The sequence below is a fragment of the Anguilla rostrata genome, chromosome 9, assembly GCF_018555375.3.
Source record: "Anguilla rostrata isolate EN2019 chromosome 9, ASM1855537v3, whole genome shotgun sequence".
In the NCBI taxonomy this organism is placed as follows: domain Eukaryota; kingdom Metazoa; phylum Chordata; class Actinopteri; order Anguilliformes; family Anguillidae; genus Anguilla; species Anguilla rostrata.
This window is the reverse complement of record NC_057941.1, coordinates 13,654,792-13,672,709: the sequence shown is the minus strand read 5'-3', so window position 1 is coordinate 13,672,709 and position 17,918 is coordinate 13,654,792. Positions and strand designations below refer to the sequence as shown.

Sequence of the window (17,918 nt, the reverse complement as noted above, 5' to 3'; positions counted from 1 at the left end):
CAAGAATAGATTCACTTTCCAAATACCTATGGATCGTAATGTATGTGATGTGCAGGCTGTCACTAGCTAAGCTGTTAGCATAAATTGCAAATGGCAAAGCTGGTACCATTGATTCTGTTAATCAAATCATGAAGTGGTTAAAGAAAGCTAACAATGTCACTGAATTTCATATTTTAATAAAAGTCCATTTATAATCAAATTAAGGGGTAAATATATACAGCAGAGATTCTCTTCCGGAACAAAATTACAATTTTAGCGTGTGATGTTACCATAATGGCTTACCAGAAGAAGACCCCACTTCTCCACAGATATTTTTTTGCATTGTGATTCAAAACCAGAAAGCACAATTCAATCTGCCAATCATGATTCAGGCAAGTGAATTGATTCATATTTATTCATGTAATCAATATCCCTTCTGCCTGACTACATAGAAGCAGTTGGTATTGTTACGATGATCTTGTCCATTTATTTTTTTTATCACCTTAAGAATGTAAAAAATTTAGAAAGAGGGAGGAAGTTTTTCTGACAACCAAAACAAAAAATAGCCCCTGTATCTGATGTTTACGAATGGGAAAATACTAATAGAATGGTGTCCATTTCTCCTTATATTTAAATATACTTTTATGAATCACCCTCTCTGGATGGCCTTGACAGGTAGCGGTTTGTAAATACGCCTTGTACTGTATCTAGATTTGCACCATGTGTCTTTAATTTACATTTTGCTTGTACATGCTTCAAGCAATGCCTGTGTATTTTGTTTTAAAAGGGGATGCACCAATTCCGTACTTTTCAGCTTCTGCCAGATGCTAAATTCAACATAAAACAGTTGGCTGTACAGCAATTAAGTCCAATTAATTCTCTGAATGCAAACATCAAATGTCATATGTGCTTGCATTCACCCTGTTCTCCTGGAAATGGATGCTTTGTTGATCGAAGAACAGACTGTTATACACGCCCAACTGGATTGTGTGTGTGAATCCTACATTTTCATGCATGTCCTGGCTTCACTGTCTTTCAGCAATGCGACATTTTAAAGAAAGTTATCTTTATTACAGTAAAGAACTTCAATTTGTCTTCTGTCTGCCATGAAAAACTTCACACTGTACATCTATGCTTATCATTCTCATAAAGCGTGTGGTCAATGTACACCGTTAGGATTGGGTGTCCACTTGCATGTCTGTATGGCACATCTAGATGCTCCTGATTCACCAGTGGCTGTGCTTACTCAATAGGCACATCATTGTGGCTTTGTATATAATATTAGGTACCATTATCATGTAAGTAGCTGTAGCAGACATCATTTTCAATGGAGCAATGTTACCATCATGTTCGTAATAACGGCCTGCAAATTATACAGGCTGCAAATTAGCATCATTGCAGTTATTCCAGCCTTTTCTTTCTGTGTTCAAATAAATGTGTGACATTTCCGCTGTAGGATCAGGATCAGCTGAATCATAGCTGCTTCCTAGTGCATTGCATTTTTTAGCACCTTTCATCTCATGATCTGAAAGAACCTCCTTCTGCAACTGTAACGACTGTCACTAGGCAAACAAATGGCCCAACAACATGTTCCAGGTGCAAATGGTTCACAGTTATGCTGTGTTACCTCCACCTTGATATTATTCTGCATTGCAGGATATGACTAATGTCTCTTGTTTTTCTGGAGTCATCATCTTGCACAGTGAAATGTTGTAATGCTGGGCCTTTATAGTTTTTATTTGTCAGTATATGTACTTTTCAGCCATGACATAATTCACCGTGGCATACAGTGAATTATGCCAATGTTGCATGCCACATTTCCAGCAGCATTAATCAGCATTGCTGTTAAGCACATGAAATTCAGGCTTTGCAACTAGAATCTCTCTTTTTTTTTTAAAACAGGTATTCAAATTCGAGCCAATTCCTGGATTCGGTGCATCATTAACTTTAATTTTCGAGATGTTTTACAATTGAAAGAAAAAACTACTTTGTGAAACCAGTGCCTTGATAGAAAAGGACAGTCTGTGTATATCATGAAGAATGCATTCTTACTGTGTCGCAATAGCAGGTAACAGCTTATTGATGGGGGTGTAAGTGGGGCTTAAACAGGAAGAGACTCAGGGATACAGAGCAGGCCACAGGGAAGACGCTTCAACCGAACTTCTGTTCGGAATCTCTAAGAGCGTCCTCACAAAATCAAGAACCAAGTTCCTCAATCAAACCAGATCCACTAAAAACTCTGCCAACTCTAAATGAACCTTGTCACTAAGAGAACACAAACAACAAAAAGGCAATAAAATTAAACAGCACACGTGTACAAACCAAATATTCCAAGAACAAAAAAGATAATGCTCACCTACTGAACTGCATGTGTTCCTCCTTCCTTTGTGACATCACCTGACTAGGTGACTCAGAACTTACTTCGTTTCCTCACATGGTTTCTCGTACAAAGTGACATGACCAGTCATTTTGTGCCTCTGTATGCTAGTACAACAGAGATACACAAAGGCAGGCGTCACACTTGAGCGGTTATAGGTTTTAAAAAATAACTTCAGCCACAGTTCTGCACTATACACACATTTTAACCAGAGTGATAGTAATCAACTCTTTTCTTAGCATTTAACATATGAGATTTGGCCTAAGTCACTCTGGAATTTAGGAATGCATTTTAATTTCTTTAACACTTCTGACAGTTTTTTTATAAGAACAGAGTTGAATAATGAAACCTGTGACATGTTAGATGTGAAATTAGTTTCAACCTATATACTATACTGAACCCTTAAGATTTAAATGTGTTTGTTTGCATTGACCCTGAAATATTTGGAAGCTGAACAGACTATGATCGGCATAAAGCAGGTCTGTCAGTGGGGAAAGGAAAACCATTTAGCATTCATTCATCTGTGGCGGGTAATTTTTTATTTTTTTTGTAAACATTAAATATTTAAATAGTATGTGCTGTTTGCTGTTGTTTAATGCAAGGCAAGATGTTATGTTGGACACAGCCGCAACTGTATTGTTCATTAGCCTACATCAATAACAATCATGTGAATGTGCTGCTATAATTCCTACATGGAGCCTCAACAGTGACTGTACGGTTGATCATAGCGCAGTTTTGTTACCTGTTACACTGAAGTGCCTGTGTGCTGCTGTACCTTTGACTCTATACTTGTTTTAAAAACTTGAATGACAAACTTCTGTGTGGCTAGAATGTTTATTATCTGGTACTTAAAGTAGCACCGATTGTCCCTCTAGTATGTGCCACGATGTATTATCTGATTATTAAAGAGGGCTGCTGATTTTGCTGCATTTCAAAGATACCTGGTCATGAATAGTCAGTTCAATCCTTGCTGCCAGTGTGTATTTCTTTACTTGAAGCTAAAAGTCAGAGGAACTAGCAATATTTCCAAATGTTTTGTGTGGTGTTTAGTGGATGATTTTCAGCGCAAGCCAATGTGTTAACAGTAAGCAAACATTTTCTCTCTGTTACTATTAATTTAAAATGTAGGTGCCTTTAAGGCCCTTTAAAATATTACATATGGCCCTAATTAACTTTCTTTGTACGTGGTACAGTGATAACTGTTGATACTTTGACACTTACAGCGATAACTGTTGATACTTTGACATCATGGTATGTACCAACAAAAGGAAGTGTTTTATTACTTTCAGAACATTTCCTGAAAATTGCTGTTTCCTGCTGCCACTGGCTTGACCTCTCCTGCCATTCCCAGGTTTATTACACCTTTTTACGTGCCTATGGGTAAAGGCGTGGTTTGACCTGTTATCATATATAAGTAAACCTTGGAAGAAATTCTCCCATAGTTGATCAGTGAGACGTGTTGAAAGTGTGTGACATACTTTCCCCAAAAATGAGTAAATGGATTATTAGCCATGGACTGTCTGCTTCTATACTGGTAGGTAAATTCTTTACTATATATAACAGCTTTCATTTTTCAATATAACACACCATATGTCAAAATTGTATTTATATATCCTCAAATGCTTGTTTAAAAATTATATTGTGTTGTTTAATCTTCATGTATAGCTACACCTCATGCGGTATTTTTTATTTACATCAGATCTATGTTCATTAACTACATTCATTAAGACAACCTACAATGTGTTCAAAGAAAAATTAAAATAAATAGTGAAAGGGACAGTTGTACGTTAAAATTACATTAATATCACTTGTAGCTTAATCTTCAATATCAAAGGTACCAAACATAGTTTGTTCAATATAACGACAATTTAAATGTGATTAACTGCATGACCAGATTAGTAATCCTCTTAAATTTTACATTGTTAAACAATCCTGAGTGTCTGTTCTCACAGGGTGTGTGGATGGCCATCAATACATTTCTTTTTGTCTACTACTATCGTCTTTATAATCTGGAGGAACGATTCTTCTACACACGGCATATTCTCGGGGTGAGTGTTACCAACAATCTGGGCAAAATGGAGCACACTGCGAGAGTCTTGTTCTGGCTGCAGTGAGATTTAGGAATACTGCATTTCTGCATTTTCTTTATTGTCCTTTTAGTCTGCACTGCCGTGGGCCCGGGCCCCAGCTGCAGTTCTCAACTTCAACTGCATGCTGATCCTGCTGCCAGTGTGCCGTAACCTACTGTCACTCGTACGGGGGTCCTTAATGGTGAGTCTTCGGTTTCACACTGATATTCCAGCGCCACTGAGAGGCAGCAGCCACACAGAATGTCTCCGGTGTGTGGGGCACTGAGTTAGTCATTATCAGTCATAACATTGACATTGCTCAGTACTCAAGTGTGCACAGTGAGCTCCATAAAGTTTCTGTATTTGGCTCTATACTTGACAATTTTAGATGTGTAATCAATTCTCACACAGTTCAAATTCTCAGCTTTTATTAAAGGCTATTTTTATACATTTTATTTTCACTATGTATAAATTGCAGCACTTTTTATATGTAGCCCCCCCCCCCCCCCCACCATAATGTTTTGGAAAAATGGATTCACAGGTATTGTTGTCAGGTGTGTTCAGTTACTTCCTTAGTGCAGGTATAAGAGAGGTTTCAGTATCTAGGCTTTTGATTGCCTTTGGAGTCTGCTATTGGTATTTGTCAATGTGAAGAATAGAGTTGTGCCAGTGAAAGTCAAAGAAGAGTGAGAAACAAGAAAAAACAGTCATAGAATGTGACATAGGCCAAACCTTAGGCCTACCAAAATCAACTGTTTGGAAATCACCATACATAACTGCAGTTACCCTTTCCAGTGTTGTGGAACCTCAGCGAGAAAACAGCTGGACCAAAACCTCACTTTCCACAAACTGGTGGCTTACATGATTGGCTTAATGACAGGTATTGTACACACCTCATTTACTCACCACCTCAATTGTTATAAAATCACTCTAAATTCCAGTTTAACAACGTTAAGGGGGGGGAGTTGACAGCAACACGTTTCTTGTACAAATGGATGGAGCGAAAGCAGGAATGAAAAGTGTTAGGATTGATAGTGAATTCATCCACTAGCTGGCTCAGTTCAAAGTGACAGTTATTGAGTCAGAGGGAATTTACACATACCAAAGATTTAGCTTGGCTTGTAGATGATTGCAGACTACGCACAAAAAAACTGATATCAATGTCTGATAAAAGTCCTCCAAATAGAGCAATAAGAAAGGAAGTTTGTCTAGTTTGTCTGTAGTTTGTCTAGAGGGAGGAACATAAAATGAATATACATTTGTTATATATTTCATGAATTTAGTGACTCATTTTTCTATATTGCTGCATTCATTCATATGATTACTTAATAAAGGCATATTTATTTCATTTTGACAAAAATTGGGTTCTATATTTCTTAGCCATGTCAATGAGTTATGAGCTGCTGTAGTGTGATATGTAATATTAAATAACAGATTCATCTTTTTCTTTTCTCAACCCCATATATTAATGAACATACTAGAAAAGGAAATATTCCACTCATTATGCAGGTGCAAATGATGGAGATGACTTGCTTATTCATTAATTTTTTTTGCCCATCTTTATGTAGCAGTGCACACCATTGCCCATTTATTTAACGTGGAGTGGTACAACAACAGCCGACAAGGACAGTATGATGACTTAAGCACTGTCCTCTCCAATCAAACCAACCTGAATCCTATTCTCTCAGCCTCTACCGTGAGTGTCCTCTAGTTTAAAGTGCGATCATTCACATTGAATGCATGGCAGATTTGTACTTCAGAGCAAGCTTGGCAGTGAGATCCAAATGACATGAGAATTGCACAGTTGTAATGCTCTGTGCTCGGTTCCCCGTGCCCCAGACGCCGACTATCGTGGCGTTCACCACCATCGCGGGGCTCACAGGCGTTGTCATCACTCTGGCGCTCATCCTCATCATCACCTCATCCATGGAGGTCATCCGCCGGAACTACTATGAGGTATTCTGGTATACCCACCACCTCTTCATCGTCTTCTTCATCGGGCTGGTCATTCATGGAGTCGGGTATGACATTTCTCAGCGAAGGCTTGTACTGTAAAGCTGTGTTACCATTTGACTGGCCAGGCCAACACTCTGTCTTGCTGTCCTATCTATCCTCTCTAGGCGGATTGTCCGTGGTCAGGTGCACACTGATGATCATGATGTTTCCCTCTGTAAGGCCCAGCCACTGGCCTGGGGGAAGAGGCCCGAGTGTCCCATTCCACAGTTTGAAGGGGGTTTCCCGCAGGTAATGTGTGCAGTGCTTATTTTGTCCAGTGCTGTTTGTCCAAAAATTAGGTCCTGATGGTATCAGTTCCAAAATGGCCTGTTACAATAATGTGTTGGCTGGGTCATTGATCTTGGTGAATCTGGTCATTGATCGTAGATCTCTTGCACTCTTTTCTGCTTCAGACTTGGATGTGGGTAATTGGTCCCATGGTCCTGTACCTGTGTGAACGTGTGCTGCGCTTCATTCGTTACATGCAGCCTGTCAGGTACAGGAAGGTGAGTGAGCAGTGGTAACTATGACTTTGCAAGGCAACTACATAACCTCAACTAATCAACAAGTAGACAACATCTTAATATTCTCTTTTCTGTAGGAAACACAGAAACTGATACCATTGTCTTGCTATTTTCTGTCAGATTGTCATCCATCCTTCGAAGGTGCTCGAGCTCCAGCTGGTGAAGGATAGTTTTAAGATGGAAGTGGGCCAGTATGTCTTCCTGAACTGCCCTGCCATCTCCCAGCTGGAGTGGCACCCCTTCACCATGACATCTGCCCCAGAGGAAGACTTCTTCAGTGTACACATTCGCTCTGTGGGTGACTGGACGCAAAGCCTCATCGATATTCTGGAGAAACTGCCAGAAGGGGCTGAGGGACCCAAGTAAGGCCGATGTTTCTGACACTCATATATTTCTGAATAGAGTCTTTAGCAGGTCTAAAAAATGGCTCTGTGAAGTCAAAGTGATTTAAGTATGGGACAGAGCTTAGTAAGCATGTGTTCATAATGGTTGTGTTTTAGAATATCATGGTTCACAGGCGCTACACTGATCCCCCCTCCCCCTCCAGGAGGCACACTCCCCCAATGTGGGAACCGCATAGATCACTCATTCCATTTACCTTGCATTGTGTGTCAGCTGATCCATAAATGCTAGGGAATCTTCCCTGCACCTGTACAACAACATACCATAAAACATTTCCAACAGTAGGTCATATGACCTACTGGAGGCTGACCTATGGATTCCTCTTTAGAATGGCAGTGGATGGCCCTTTTGGAACTGCCAGTGAGGATGTGTTTGACTATGAAGTCAGTATGCTGGTTGGCTGCGGAATTGGAGTAACGCCCTTTGCATCCATTCTGAAATCCGTCTGGTACAAGTTCAAGGAGTCAAACCCAAAACTAAGAACAAAAAAGGTACTTTTGGAAAAAGTGTCTCAGTTCAAACTCTCTTTGTTTGACAAATAAAAAACTACCAGTTAGTTTAGTTAGATTAATTTTACCTACTGCATTGAAGATGATGAATCTGCTTTCTGAGTTTGCTTTAGACAAAAAATTTTCTTGTTGTGAAATTTAAATAAATTAACTGACATACATTTAAAAATATTCATGGGTCTTTAAAGCCATTCATTTTTTCCTGGTTTTAGATCTACCTCTACTGGCTGTGCAGGGAGACACATGCCTTTGAGTGGTTTGCAGATCTCTTGCATTTGCTTGAGATGGAGATGGAGGAGAGAGGAATGGCAGACTTCCTTACCTATAAACTGTACCTCACTGGATGGGATGAGAGTCATGTGTGTACAGGCAGGCTCCACACTATTTGAACCCAGAATATTAATAGTCATTTGGAGCTGAACAGACAGATTCATTTACAGCCCAGGTCTTTCTTTCTGTCTCCACAGATTCACCATGTGAATGTTAACTTTGAACAAGACACTGACATCATCACAGGTCTCAAACAGAAGACACACTATGGCAGGCCCATCTGGGACAAGGAATTTCAACAGATTCGTAAAGAGAATCCCACGTGAGTTTTGATATGTCCTTCTTCTTTTCATAGTATATCAATTCCTTTGTTGCTTTCAATTTGCGTGATATGCCATCTAAATTCATATTACTAGAAGCAATGTTGTTCAAAGTTGCTTCGTATTTTGAATTCCTTCAGAGGAAAAAAAACAAATCTTAACATTATCAGGTAAAACTAACAGTGTTGGTGAAGGTATGCTGAAGGCCCTTGACAGTTGTTTTTTTTTCTTCATTTCCTGGTTACGGATATGTACAGGTCGGTGGTTGGCACGTTCTTGTGTGGTCCTGAAGGAATTGCTAAGACCTTGAAGAAAAAATGCATGAAGTTCTCAGATGTGGATCCACGAAAAACACAGTTCTACTTTAACAAGGAGAACTTCTAATTGGAATCACAGCAAGTCATCCTCAAAAAGAAATCCATGGTTCATTCCACCAAAATGTGACATTGTGTGGTAAAGCATTTTGGCATAATCTATTGCGGAAAGCATTCAACATCTTTACCAGGGAACCATCATAGAGCAGGTGTTTCCACTCCTAACCTTGGAGGTCCACAGTCCTTTAGATTGTCCTCTGATGACTGACCATACCAAGTTTCATAATGCATCAAAAGACCAAATACAACAGTTGTGGGCACAACACAATGCTAATTTTCTTGTGACTCGCCACCTTTCTTTTCATTTGCATGAACATGGGCTCTGCCGAAGACACAACCACATAAAAGGAAGTGCATTCTTAATTTCCGTATCAGACTGAGAGTAAGTCACCCAACCTAGTGCGTGTGTAACAAAAAGAAGCAAATTATATTGTGTTTTTTGAGTGAAATTGCTGCATGGAAGTCAACCATGATTTAGAGTAAATAGGAATAAATCATTTATCAGTGTGTCTTTTCAACATGCAGATCAAAGATATAGATAAGAGATATAAGATAACTATTGCATAATGGCCAAGTGGAGCTTGTTCCTGTATTTGTGAACTGAGAACACAAAGGCTATAAGCCTTTGAGGCTAATACAATATTTACATACCTCAAAATCATGTCTTTACCAGTTGAATGCAATGTTCACCCAAAGGCAGGTAAATACAGGAACTGAGACAAGCTTATTCACCTGTTCTTGCTTTAAATACAAATTTAATACGAAATAAGAAATATATTCAGATATAAAAAATGCAACTTCATATTTTCAGAATCATTCCAAGGATTGATACTGTTTTTGATCACTGTTGTTTTAATAACATCCACTCAACTCAGAGTTTCTATATTTCAATGAAATACTACAACATTCTGTATATATTGTAAATACATTATCTAGTCTTTTGTCATTTAAATACATGTAAATATATTTGGGAAATCTTTTTCAGTGAAATTGTGTTGCTTTTGTCATTTCACTTATTAAACGAAGGACTATTATGGAGCAAGAGAAAATCTTTACTAAGCGTATGCGCCTCTGCTTTTCTCACCAACTTAAACACTTGAATGAACAGTATACAATCCAGATTGTAACACTCTACTAACTTTTATACTTTAATTCTTGGCCACTGGACTAAAGTGGTCAACTATTACACAAGATATTCAATTCAGATTCAGTGAATGAGATTGTACTTAGTGGGGTACTTAAAGGAAACCTTTTCCGTTTCCTTAACTGGACCAAGATAAAGTAAAATGGGGAAGGATACAGGTCATGTAGAGTTGTACAGTGTCAACTCCACATCTCTTTGTTACCCTAGCATCACTCCTTCGCTCCTTGTGAAAAAAAGCCCTCTGTATAACACTAATACAAATGCACTAAAAAAAGTGAGAAATGAAACTTTCCTGAAAATTAAGTCAGACTTGTCAGGCACTTATCAGGCATGAGCTGGAGCAAGTATCAGTGGCCAAACTGCAAAAACAAAAGGAACATGAATGGTTACGTTTTCCAAAAGTTTCCATGGGAACACCAGTATTGCAAGGGCAGGTTTGCAGCACAGGGAAATGGAGCAGGACAGGACTGATCATTCCAGCAAGGACCCAGAACTGCGGCTGCCTTGCTCTGGCTATGCATCATTACGGCAGCGCTTACCGTACTAAACTCTGCAGCATCTGGGTCAGTATTTTCAAAGCCCTCAATTCCAAAACTGCAGCCCTTTTACGGAGCCAAACACCACTGGCCTTAGTGGCTCTTTCTATTCAACAGAGAAACTTCTAAATTACTTTTGTAAGAAACCCCTCAGATACACTAAACAACAAAGTATGTGAGTGGCCAAGGAACGCGTGTAGTCATACCCAGTGCTTCTGGAGCAGGATTAATTGAATGATATCTCGGTTATCTGACTCCGAAGTATGTAATGTTTTAACCTTCCCTCTGTGCTAACAGTTATGCATAGACGGGGAAGACTGCTTTCCACCAGTAGTGTGGCTGTATACGGATCGCTATCTATCTTGGTCAAAATAAATAAGCCTTTGGCTTGTGTAGCCTGCATAAATGCAATTGTGTATCCTGTTACAGCACTAGTGTATAGACTAGTGACTACGGAGTGCAGACATCCTAAGTTCTATGTGCATGTTAGGACCTTAAAACTACTAGGTGTGCAGTGGTAAGAGTCAAAGAGGAATGCCTGGTTAAAGTGAATGCAATTTATTGTACATTATGTTAATAATGGCAATATACAATAGTTGAAATATGTGTAGTGAGATGGTTATATGCATATGATATGCAGGAGATTATTACACTATTACAATTTTCCCTTTATATACCTAAATATCAAAGTAAAACCCCAAATCATCAAATAAAGACACAACCATAACAAAAGAGTACATCAAGGATCCTGCCTGCACTATCTCTGTAAGCATACCACACCGGGTTCACCTTTGTATCTGGCTGGGCGCTGACCCATTGGCATCAAAATCTTTAGTCAACACGCCACCACCAAAGCCACCAACCTGTTTCCCATGACATTGGCTTTCCAACAATAGCAAACATGATTACACTGTATTATGAAGAACCTAAGGTTTACAGAATGCTGATCCAGTAGGATGTTTTGCAACTGAGCAGTGTCTCTTTATCACCCCTGCTGACCCTGTCAGAACAGGTTCTGTTTTCCTTGATTGGATTGGATGAGGGGCACACTTCTGTAGACCACCCTACACTTTCCAGCTTTTTCTTCTTTTAAATTGCCTAAGAGGAGCTGGCCCAGGTAGATATTAGAGTCATTGCCTCCTCAATACTGAAACAAAACCATGAAAGAAAACAAGGTGTGGAAGGAAGTCAACAAACTTCAACAAAATATCACAATTGCAACATATCAAACTTTACACCCCTGCCAGACCACTCCACTCTGCATCTGTACTGGTCGCCAACTGTCACATCCCAAAGAGGTCCGTGCCACGAGTCTGGCCCCCCAGTGATGGACAGCAGGGTCAGTATAAGTTTTCCAACTCAGACTGAAAACACACCTGTTTAAACTGAATCCTGACTCATCTAATGCTGGACTCTTAATATTTATAATGGCCCCACCTATGATACATCTAAAAAATATATCCTCAAAGCCATTTTCTTCCTTGAAGCATTACATTCTCAGTGTCCCTCTTGCACGTACGATGGCACTTACAGTAATTTTACGGTGCAGGTTCATGTATTTACTACTTCTGAGTAACTCATGTGTTATTGATTAATTTTTCTTTGTCAATGTTTCACACCGCTTAATATTAGGTGCTGCCCAAGAAAGATCATTCCCAAACTCTCAGGATAGCATGTAAATCAAACAAAAAGTGTGTAGCATTGTTTTACTGAGAAAACAAAGTGGCAACGATGTTTTGCAACAATGCGCCCTTTTTCTTTGATTTACATACTTTTGGTTTTGAGTGACCAAGTAACAGACAGAGGCTGTAAAACAACAGCCACTGTGCATCACTTGGCTGAATTTTGAAGGAAATTGTTCTGGTGGCAGCACTTCCATCTGTTCTGGGCTCTGCTGCAGCACCTATCTGTTGCAGCCAGGGCAGGATGCAATTATGTCTATAAAAGGCTGTTAACATTCCCTAGAGTAACTTATCATACTGTATTTTCCTAGTACTTTACTTCTCTGTACCAAGAACACAACTTAATTTGATGCTGTTATTTCTAAGAAACAAGAAACTATGCCCTGCTTCCCTCAATTGGCCAAATGCTTGGCACAACTTTTTCCTTCTTTTGCAGCACTGATTGACCATGGCCATTCTTTATCATGAAAACTTATCTGAAAACAACCTGGGGTGTCTTATTCATTTTGTATTTGTTTATTTGTAGAGGACAATGTGGTTTACCACTGTTGCAAGTTAAACCAAGGAACTGAGGAACTAGTCTGCCTCAAACGTTTACACCTATGGCTCATTTCCTGTCAAGCTAATGAGCTTATTCATATACATATTTTGGAATACAGTTCTTCAATTACACAAAACCAAGCATGGTCAGGTTCATTCCAGTTGAATCATATATATAAGCTCAGCTGGCTGTGTGCATGATGCATGTTGTTCTGTCCAATAAAATCAGATATTCTCCATTCAGAAAACCAGTCATCAAGGCAACAGAATGGGCCGCAGAAGCATGACTTAATGCAAAGCAAAACCTTTAACCATATCTTGATTTCTGGATCAAAGGATAATTTCTCTGCGGAGATAATAACCATCGCTATGACAGTCCGTGATTTAAACTGGCATTCAAAACTTGGATGTTTTTATATGGACACATTTCTCTCTTAACTCTCACTGGATCCACTGAATTCATATGCTGCTTTCCAGCCAATATAATTATTTTGCTAACAGCAAGCTAACACTGCTGCAAATGTTATTTATGTCGCAGCTAGCCTGGTGACTTTTCAAGCTGGTCAATGCTACCTTTAGCCAGCTAAGAAATGTAAAGAAAGTACTCTGATAACTTAATGAAATTATTAACAATAACAGCAACAATGACAATAAAGACATTCACAACAATACATACAGTACAACTGAATAAAAGAAAAGAACATATAATTTATTACTCTAATGAGTAACAGCACAAGCCTTACGCGTGTGAATGGTAGCTGGAAATGTAGCCCAGTGTGTTATGTTGTGTGACGGGTCTCTAACTACTTAGCCGTTAGCAATTTGGCTTTTTAAAATTGTCATAAATTATTTTGAAGGAATTGGGAAAATCATTCCTCCCATAGGCCATCTATTTCTTTTTTGATCCGGAAGTCTCGAAAATGCTAACAAACCACAAGGGAATGATGACATGAACAAGTGGCCAAAATAGAGATGAGCAAGTGACCAAAACATAGATGATAGAAACAAATATGGACACCCATTGACTCTCCATGGGCTTGGTGAAATGCGTTATGAAGCCTGGGATGTGCAAATTGTGGGCGCCGCCATGTTGTACAAATTGGAACCAGAGACTGCATAGCAGGGAAAAGGGGGACCTTAATATGGGGACAAAGTCCAGTTGTCCGCAAAGCGTGTGAAATACAGTGACTCGGCAGTGATGCAAACTGTCCCTGATCCTTTCACAAAATATTACATTCTTGTCCAAGTAACACATTAACTTCACAAAATCGGCACATGGGGAGACATTAGATAAAGAAAAAATATCTATGGTGACTACACTTTGTTGTGGGAAAAAATGATTGACTTTGTATTTTGACCGTACTGTTACCGTATAGTTGGCTTACATTGAAACAAGTAAAAGAGTCTTATTTTGTTGGGCCTTATTTACACAAACTGGAGTTACATTGTGCCTTCCAGAAAACTGAGTACAACTCGACATTATAGATTACAAAGTCAATAAAACATTATTACTATATAAATAATAAAGTACTAAATAAACTCTGATAAGTAATACAATATAAAACAAAAACTGTTCAAGATTAAGTGTAAAAAGTGTAAAAAAGTTGTGTAAGTCGCTCTGGATAAGAGCGTCTGCTAAATGCCTGCAATGTAATGTAATTAAAGAGTAAACACCTTCCTTGTGCTCATAACTTCCTTGTGCTGCGTTTCCAATGAAATAACTGAAACCACTGAAGCAGTTGTCAAAATGTGTATCCTGTAAGCATGGCTTACTTCTGAACTGTACAATCACAAATAGACCTCACAGTATTTGTGGCATGTTTCCAAGGAAACAATGAACAGATTAGTACACCGGAAATTACTCAATATATCAGACTTTGGCCTGACTTCAATCAATATTTGTTCTTGATTTTGGCCCCAAATTAAAGTATTTGTGTCTATCTTCACAGTTTACCAAAATCAGCAATCACTAATATTAGCTCCCTAAACTGTGTTTGTGAAGAAAAACAGCTACACTTAAGTTTAATTTTAAAATAAAGTTAAAGGTGCAGTATATACTGTAAGTACATACATTACTGTAATTCTTTATAAATTGGAAAATAATAAGATTACGTCAGCCATCTGGTTTATTTTTTATTTTGTCTTTATCAAAATCGTAATGTGAATATTATTTAGGGTGCCAAATACAGTACTTTTGTTGAATATAGTCTCAGAGCAAGAAGATCGTGGGTTCAAATCTCGGCTTGGGCCTTTCTGTGTGGAGTTTCCCCTGGTGCTTCGGTTTCCTCACACAGTTCAAAGACACAGAGGTAGGCTAACTGGAGACTCTAAATTGCCCATTGGTATGACAGCGTGAGTGAATGGTGTGTGTGCCCTGCGATAAATTGGCAGCCTGTCCAGGGTGTATTCCTGCCTCTTGCCCAATGCACACTGGGATAGGCTCCAGCACCCCCCGCGACCCTGCTCAGGATAAGCGGGTATAGATAATGGATGGATGGATGGGCTGAAGTGTAATAGTGAATACAGTATGGGAAAGAGCAAAAGCTTATGTAAGGGAGAAACTGATTCGCTTTTCTGCAAAACAGAGAATAGACAATAGGGGTCAAGCCAAAACACTAGAAAATTAGATACATATCATAGAAAAAGAACTGGTGCAAAACTATTCATGTTACAACTCAAGAAAATATACAACTCAAAGGTAGAATATTCCCTGTTCAGAATGTGAAGTAATTTTTATGAAGAAGGTGAAAAGGTGGGAAAACTTTTTGGCACTGCACCTAAGGAAATGACATACTAGCATTGTCATTCCCTCGGTGATTAATACATATAATAAAATAATTACAGGAACAAAAGGCGTTAATAAAGTATTTTATGACTTCTATTGAAACTTATATCAATCAGAGGACAAATCAGATAAGGACCATAATACTTTTTTTTGTTAATCTAATACTGCCTAAAATATCCCCAGAACAAGCTGAGGCTATGGATGCCCCTATATCAGACACAGTGGTTAGAAAGGCCATTAACCAGTTTGAAAATGGTAAATCTCCTGGGTTAGATGGCCTTCCAACTGAATATTACAAAACATATGTAGATATATTGGCTTCCATTTTGACAGAGGTATATACGGAAGCAGATAAATAAATAGTCTCCCAGAGTCATTCAAGGAGGCCATCACAACTTTAATTCCCCCAAAGGGTAAAGATATGACAAATCCTGAGAATCGTAGGCCTGTAAGTCTTCTTAATGTGAATGGGAAGATTTATCAAAGGTTATTTCCCCTAGACTAGAAAGAATTGTACCGGATATCATCCACAATGTTATCAAGTTAGCTTTGTTAAAAACAGGAACTCACTGAATAAATTCAGATGTTTATTACACCATTAGTTGAATAGATCAGCACCCCACCCTGTGGCTGCTTTCTTGATGCAGAGAAGGCTTTTTGACAGGATGGCGTGGAGGTTTTTCAGATCTACACTGAAAAATTAGGCTTTAGTTCAGGAATTGCGAGTTGAGTCCTGTATTCTGGCCTAAGGGCAGCTGAGCAAACTAAAGGAACGATTTTTACTTTATCAAGGCACAAGACAGGGATGCCCCTTCTCTCTTTTATTGTTTTTGTTAGCATTGGAGCCATTAGCTATCTCTATAAGGGGAAACCCATATATTAAGATTGTAATGGGGGAGAGAAACCTAAATTATTTTAATATGCTGATGACAGTTTATTGTTAATTAAAACCCCCATGTCTTCAATCCCACCATTGCTTAAAACAGTTCAGGACTTTTACAAAGTGAATTGACGTAAATCAGAAGCCATGCCAGTATAAAAATATGCTCCTCAGCTATGGTTACCCCTTGTAATTTCAAATAGATGCAGTCTGGAATGGAATACCTTGGCATTTCACATCTGCAGACTTAGATAATGTAGTTCAAATTTATTTTACTTCAGTTCTCCATAAGATAAAACTAAATGCAGGTTAGTGGAAGACACTGAAGTGTAATCTATGGGGCAAGATAAATACAATTTAAATGATGTATGATGACTATTTATAGGTATTGTATCAATGTAAAGGCTGGTTCTCAAGACACTGGCAAAGTACTCCTGGACCAGCACTCAAACAATTGTTGGACATTACAATAGAACTTTTTTTTTTTTTTCAAAATCTAGCTCTCTCTTGCTTGTTTCTCCAAACTTGCATACTGCACCTTTAAGAACAAATGTTGATTGAATACAAGGCTCTATGTTCTTGCACAAAATGTACCAGATAAATCATGCAGAACCTGCATGGTCTCTGTAGTCATTAGTAATATATAAAAGATCTTCATGATATTCAGGACATTGAACAATGTGCAAGCACTGGTGGCACCTCGCCTGCTGAAATCGTGCATCTTTGACTTCAAAATGGGAGGTAAGCAAATGCTGCTCCTGCAGGCCAATGCCAGGGATCACTCCATACTTTCACTTGTATTCTCCAAAACAACAACAACAACAACAACAACAACTAACAATAATAACGTATGAGGTTTGAATTCACAACAGCTCATTTGCGCGATAATCATCAGAGGATTCCATGCATAGTTTTGTGGGACGACAAACATTCAGTCCTATGCCGCCTTCTGGCGGCCAGCAGGAACCATGACAGTGCTCAAGGAAAGACAAAGCCTACTGGCATAATATGAAAACAGATATTTAATTGCGAATAAACGCTATACAATTAATTTGCTTTATCCAGCCTCTAGAAACATAATTTCATTGTACAAGCTGCGTTGACTGTATTTAGTGCATTCTATTGCCTTATTCAGACCACGAATTCCCATATGTCACTATAACAGACGTTCCCGGCTACTCATCAGAAATTATTTAAGTATATCCTGCATTGCATAAAACTCATAAAACTGGGGCTAATCGGCCTGGGCTGTTTTTTTGTTTTTTTTTAATGGAGGGGTTTTTGGTCATAAACTGAAAACAGACAGGGTCTCCAGACCCCACGCAGAACTTAAACACCCTCTACGCCCGACTAGCACCAGCACTTCTGGGAACCAAAATGTTTGAGTGCAAGGACTCGACTGGTACTCAGAGTTAACGAGCTATATCCTTCACTGTGTAAATATATATCTATAATTGTTCTGTATCGGAAAGTATTCTTCCCTTTATCCTGGCTGAAATATACGTGTTGACAACACACATTTTAGACTCAAC

The 17,918-nt window shown here is 38.8% G+C and overlaps 1 protein-coding gene across 2 annotated transcripts; it reads left to right on the top strand.

Annotated features, from left to right (window-relative positions):
- Positions 1 to 3,421: 3,421 nt before the first annotated feature.
- Positions 3,422 to 9,874, top strand: LOC135263002 (cytochrome b-245 heavy chain-like). 2 transcript variants are annotated; one of them, XM_064350525.1, is made up of 13 exons: positions 3,422 to 3,890; positions 4,309 to 4,404; positions 4,517 to 4,627; positions 5,221 to 5,305; positions 5,994 to 6,121; positions 6,265 to 6,446; positions 6,546 to 6,669; positions 6,834 to 6,926; positions 7,065 to 7,306; positions 7,675 to 7,837; positions 8,068 to 8,214; positions 8,323 to 8,447; positions 8,703 to 9,874. In XM_064350525.1, the coding sequence occupies exons 1-13, from the start codon at positions 3,846 to 3,848 to the stop codon at positions 8,827 to 8,829; spliced, it is 1,668 nt and encodes a 555-aa protein (XP_064206595.1). In that variant the 5' UTR covers positions 3,422 to 3,845; the 3' UTR covers positions 8,830 to 9,874. The 2 variants fall into 2 exon arrangements, with proteins under 2 accessions (XP_064206595.1, XP_064206594.1); XM_064350524.1 differs by having other exon boundaries at positions 3,422 to 4,404.
- Positions 9,875 to 17,918: the final 8,044 nt, after the last annotated feature.

Coding starts and splice junctions, on each gene's coding strand:
- LOC135263002 (XM_064350524.1), top strand. CDS start 4,243: ATGACCAGATTAGTAATCCTCTTAAATTTTACATTGTTAAACAATCCT. Junction 5,306..5,993: donor CATGATTGGCTTAATGACAG/GTATTGTACACA, acceptor ATCTTTATGTAG/CAGTGCACACCATTGCCCAT. Junction 6,122..6,264: donor CTATTCTCTCAGCCTCTACC/GTGAGTGTCCTC, acceptor CCCGTGCCCCAG/ACGCCGACTATCGTGGCGTT.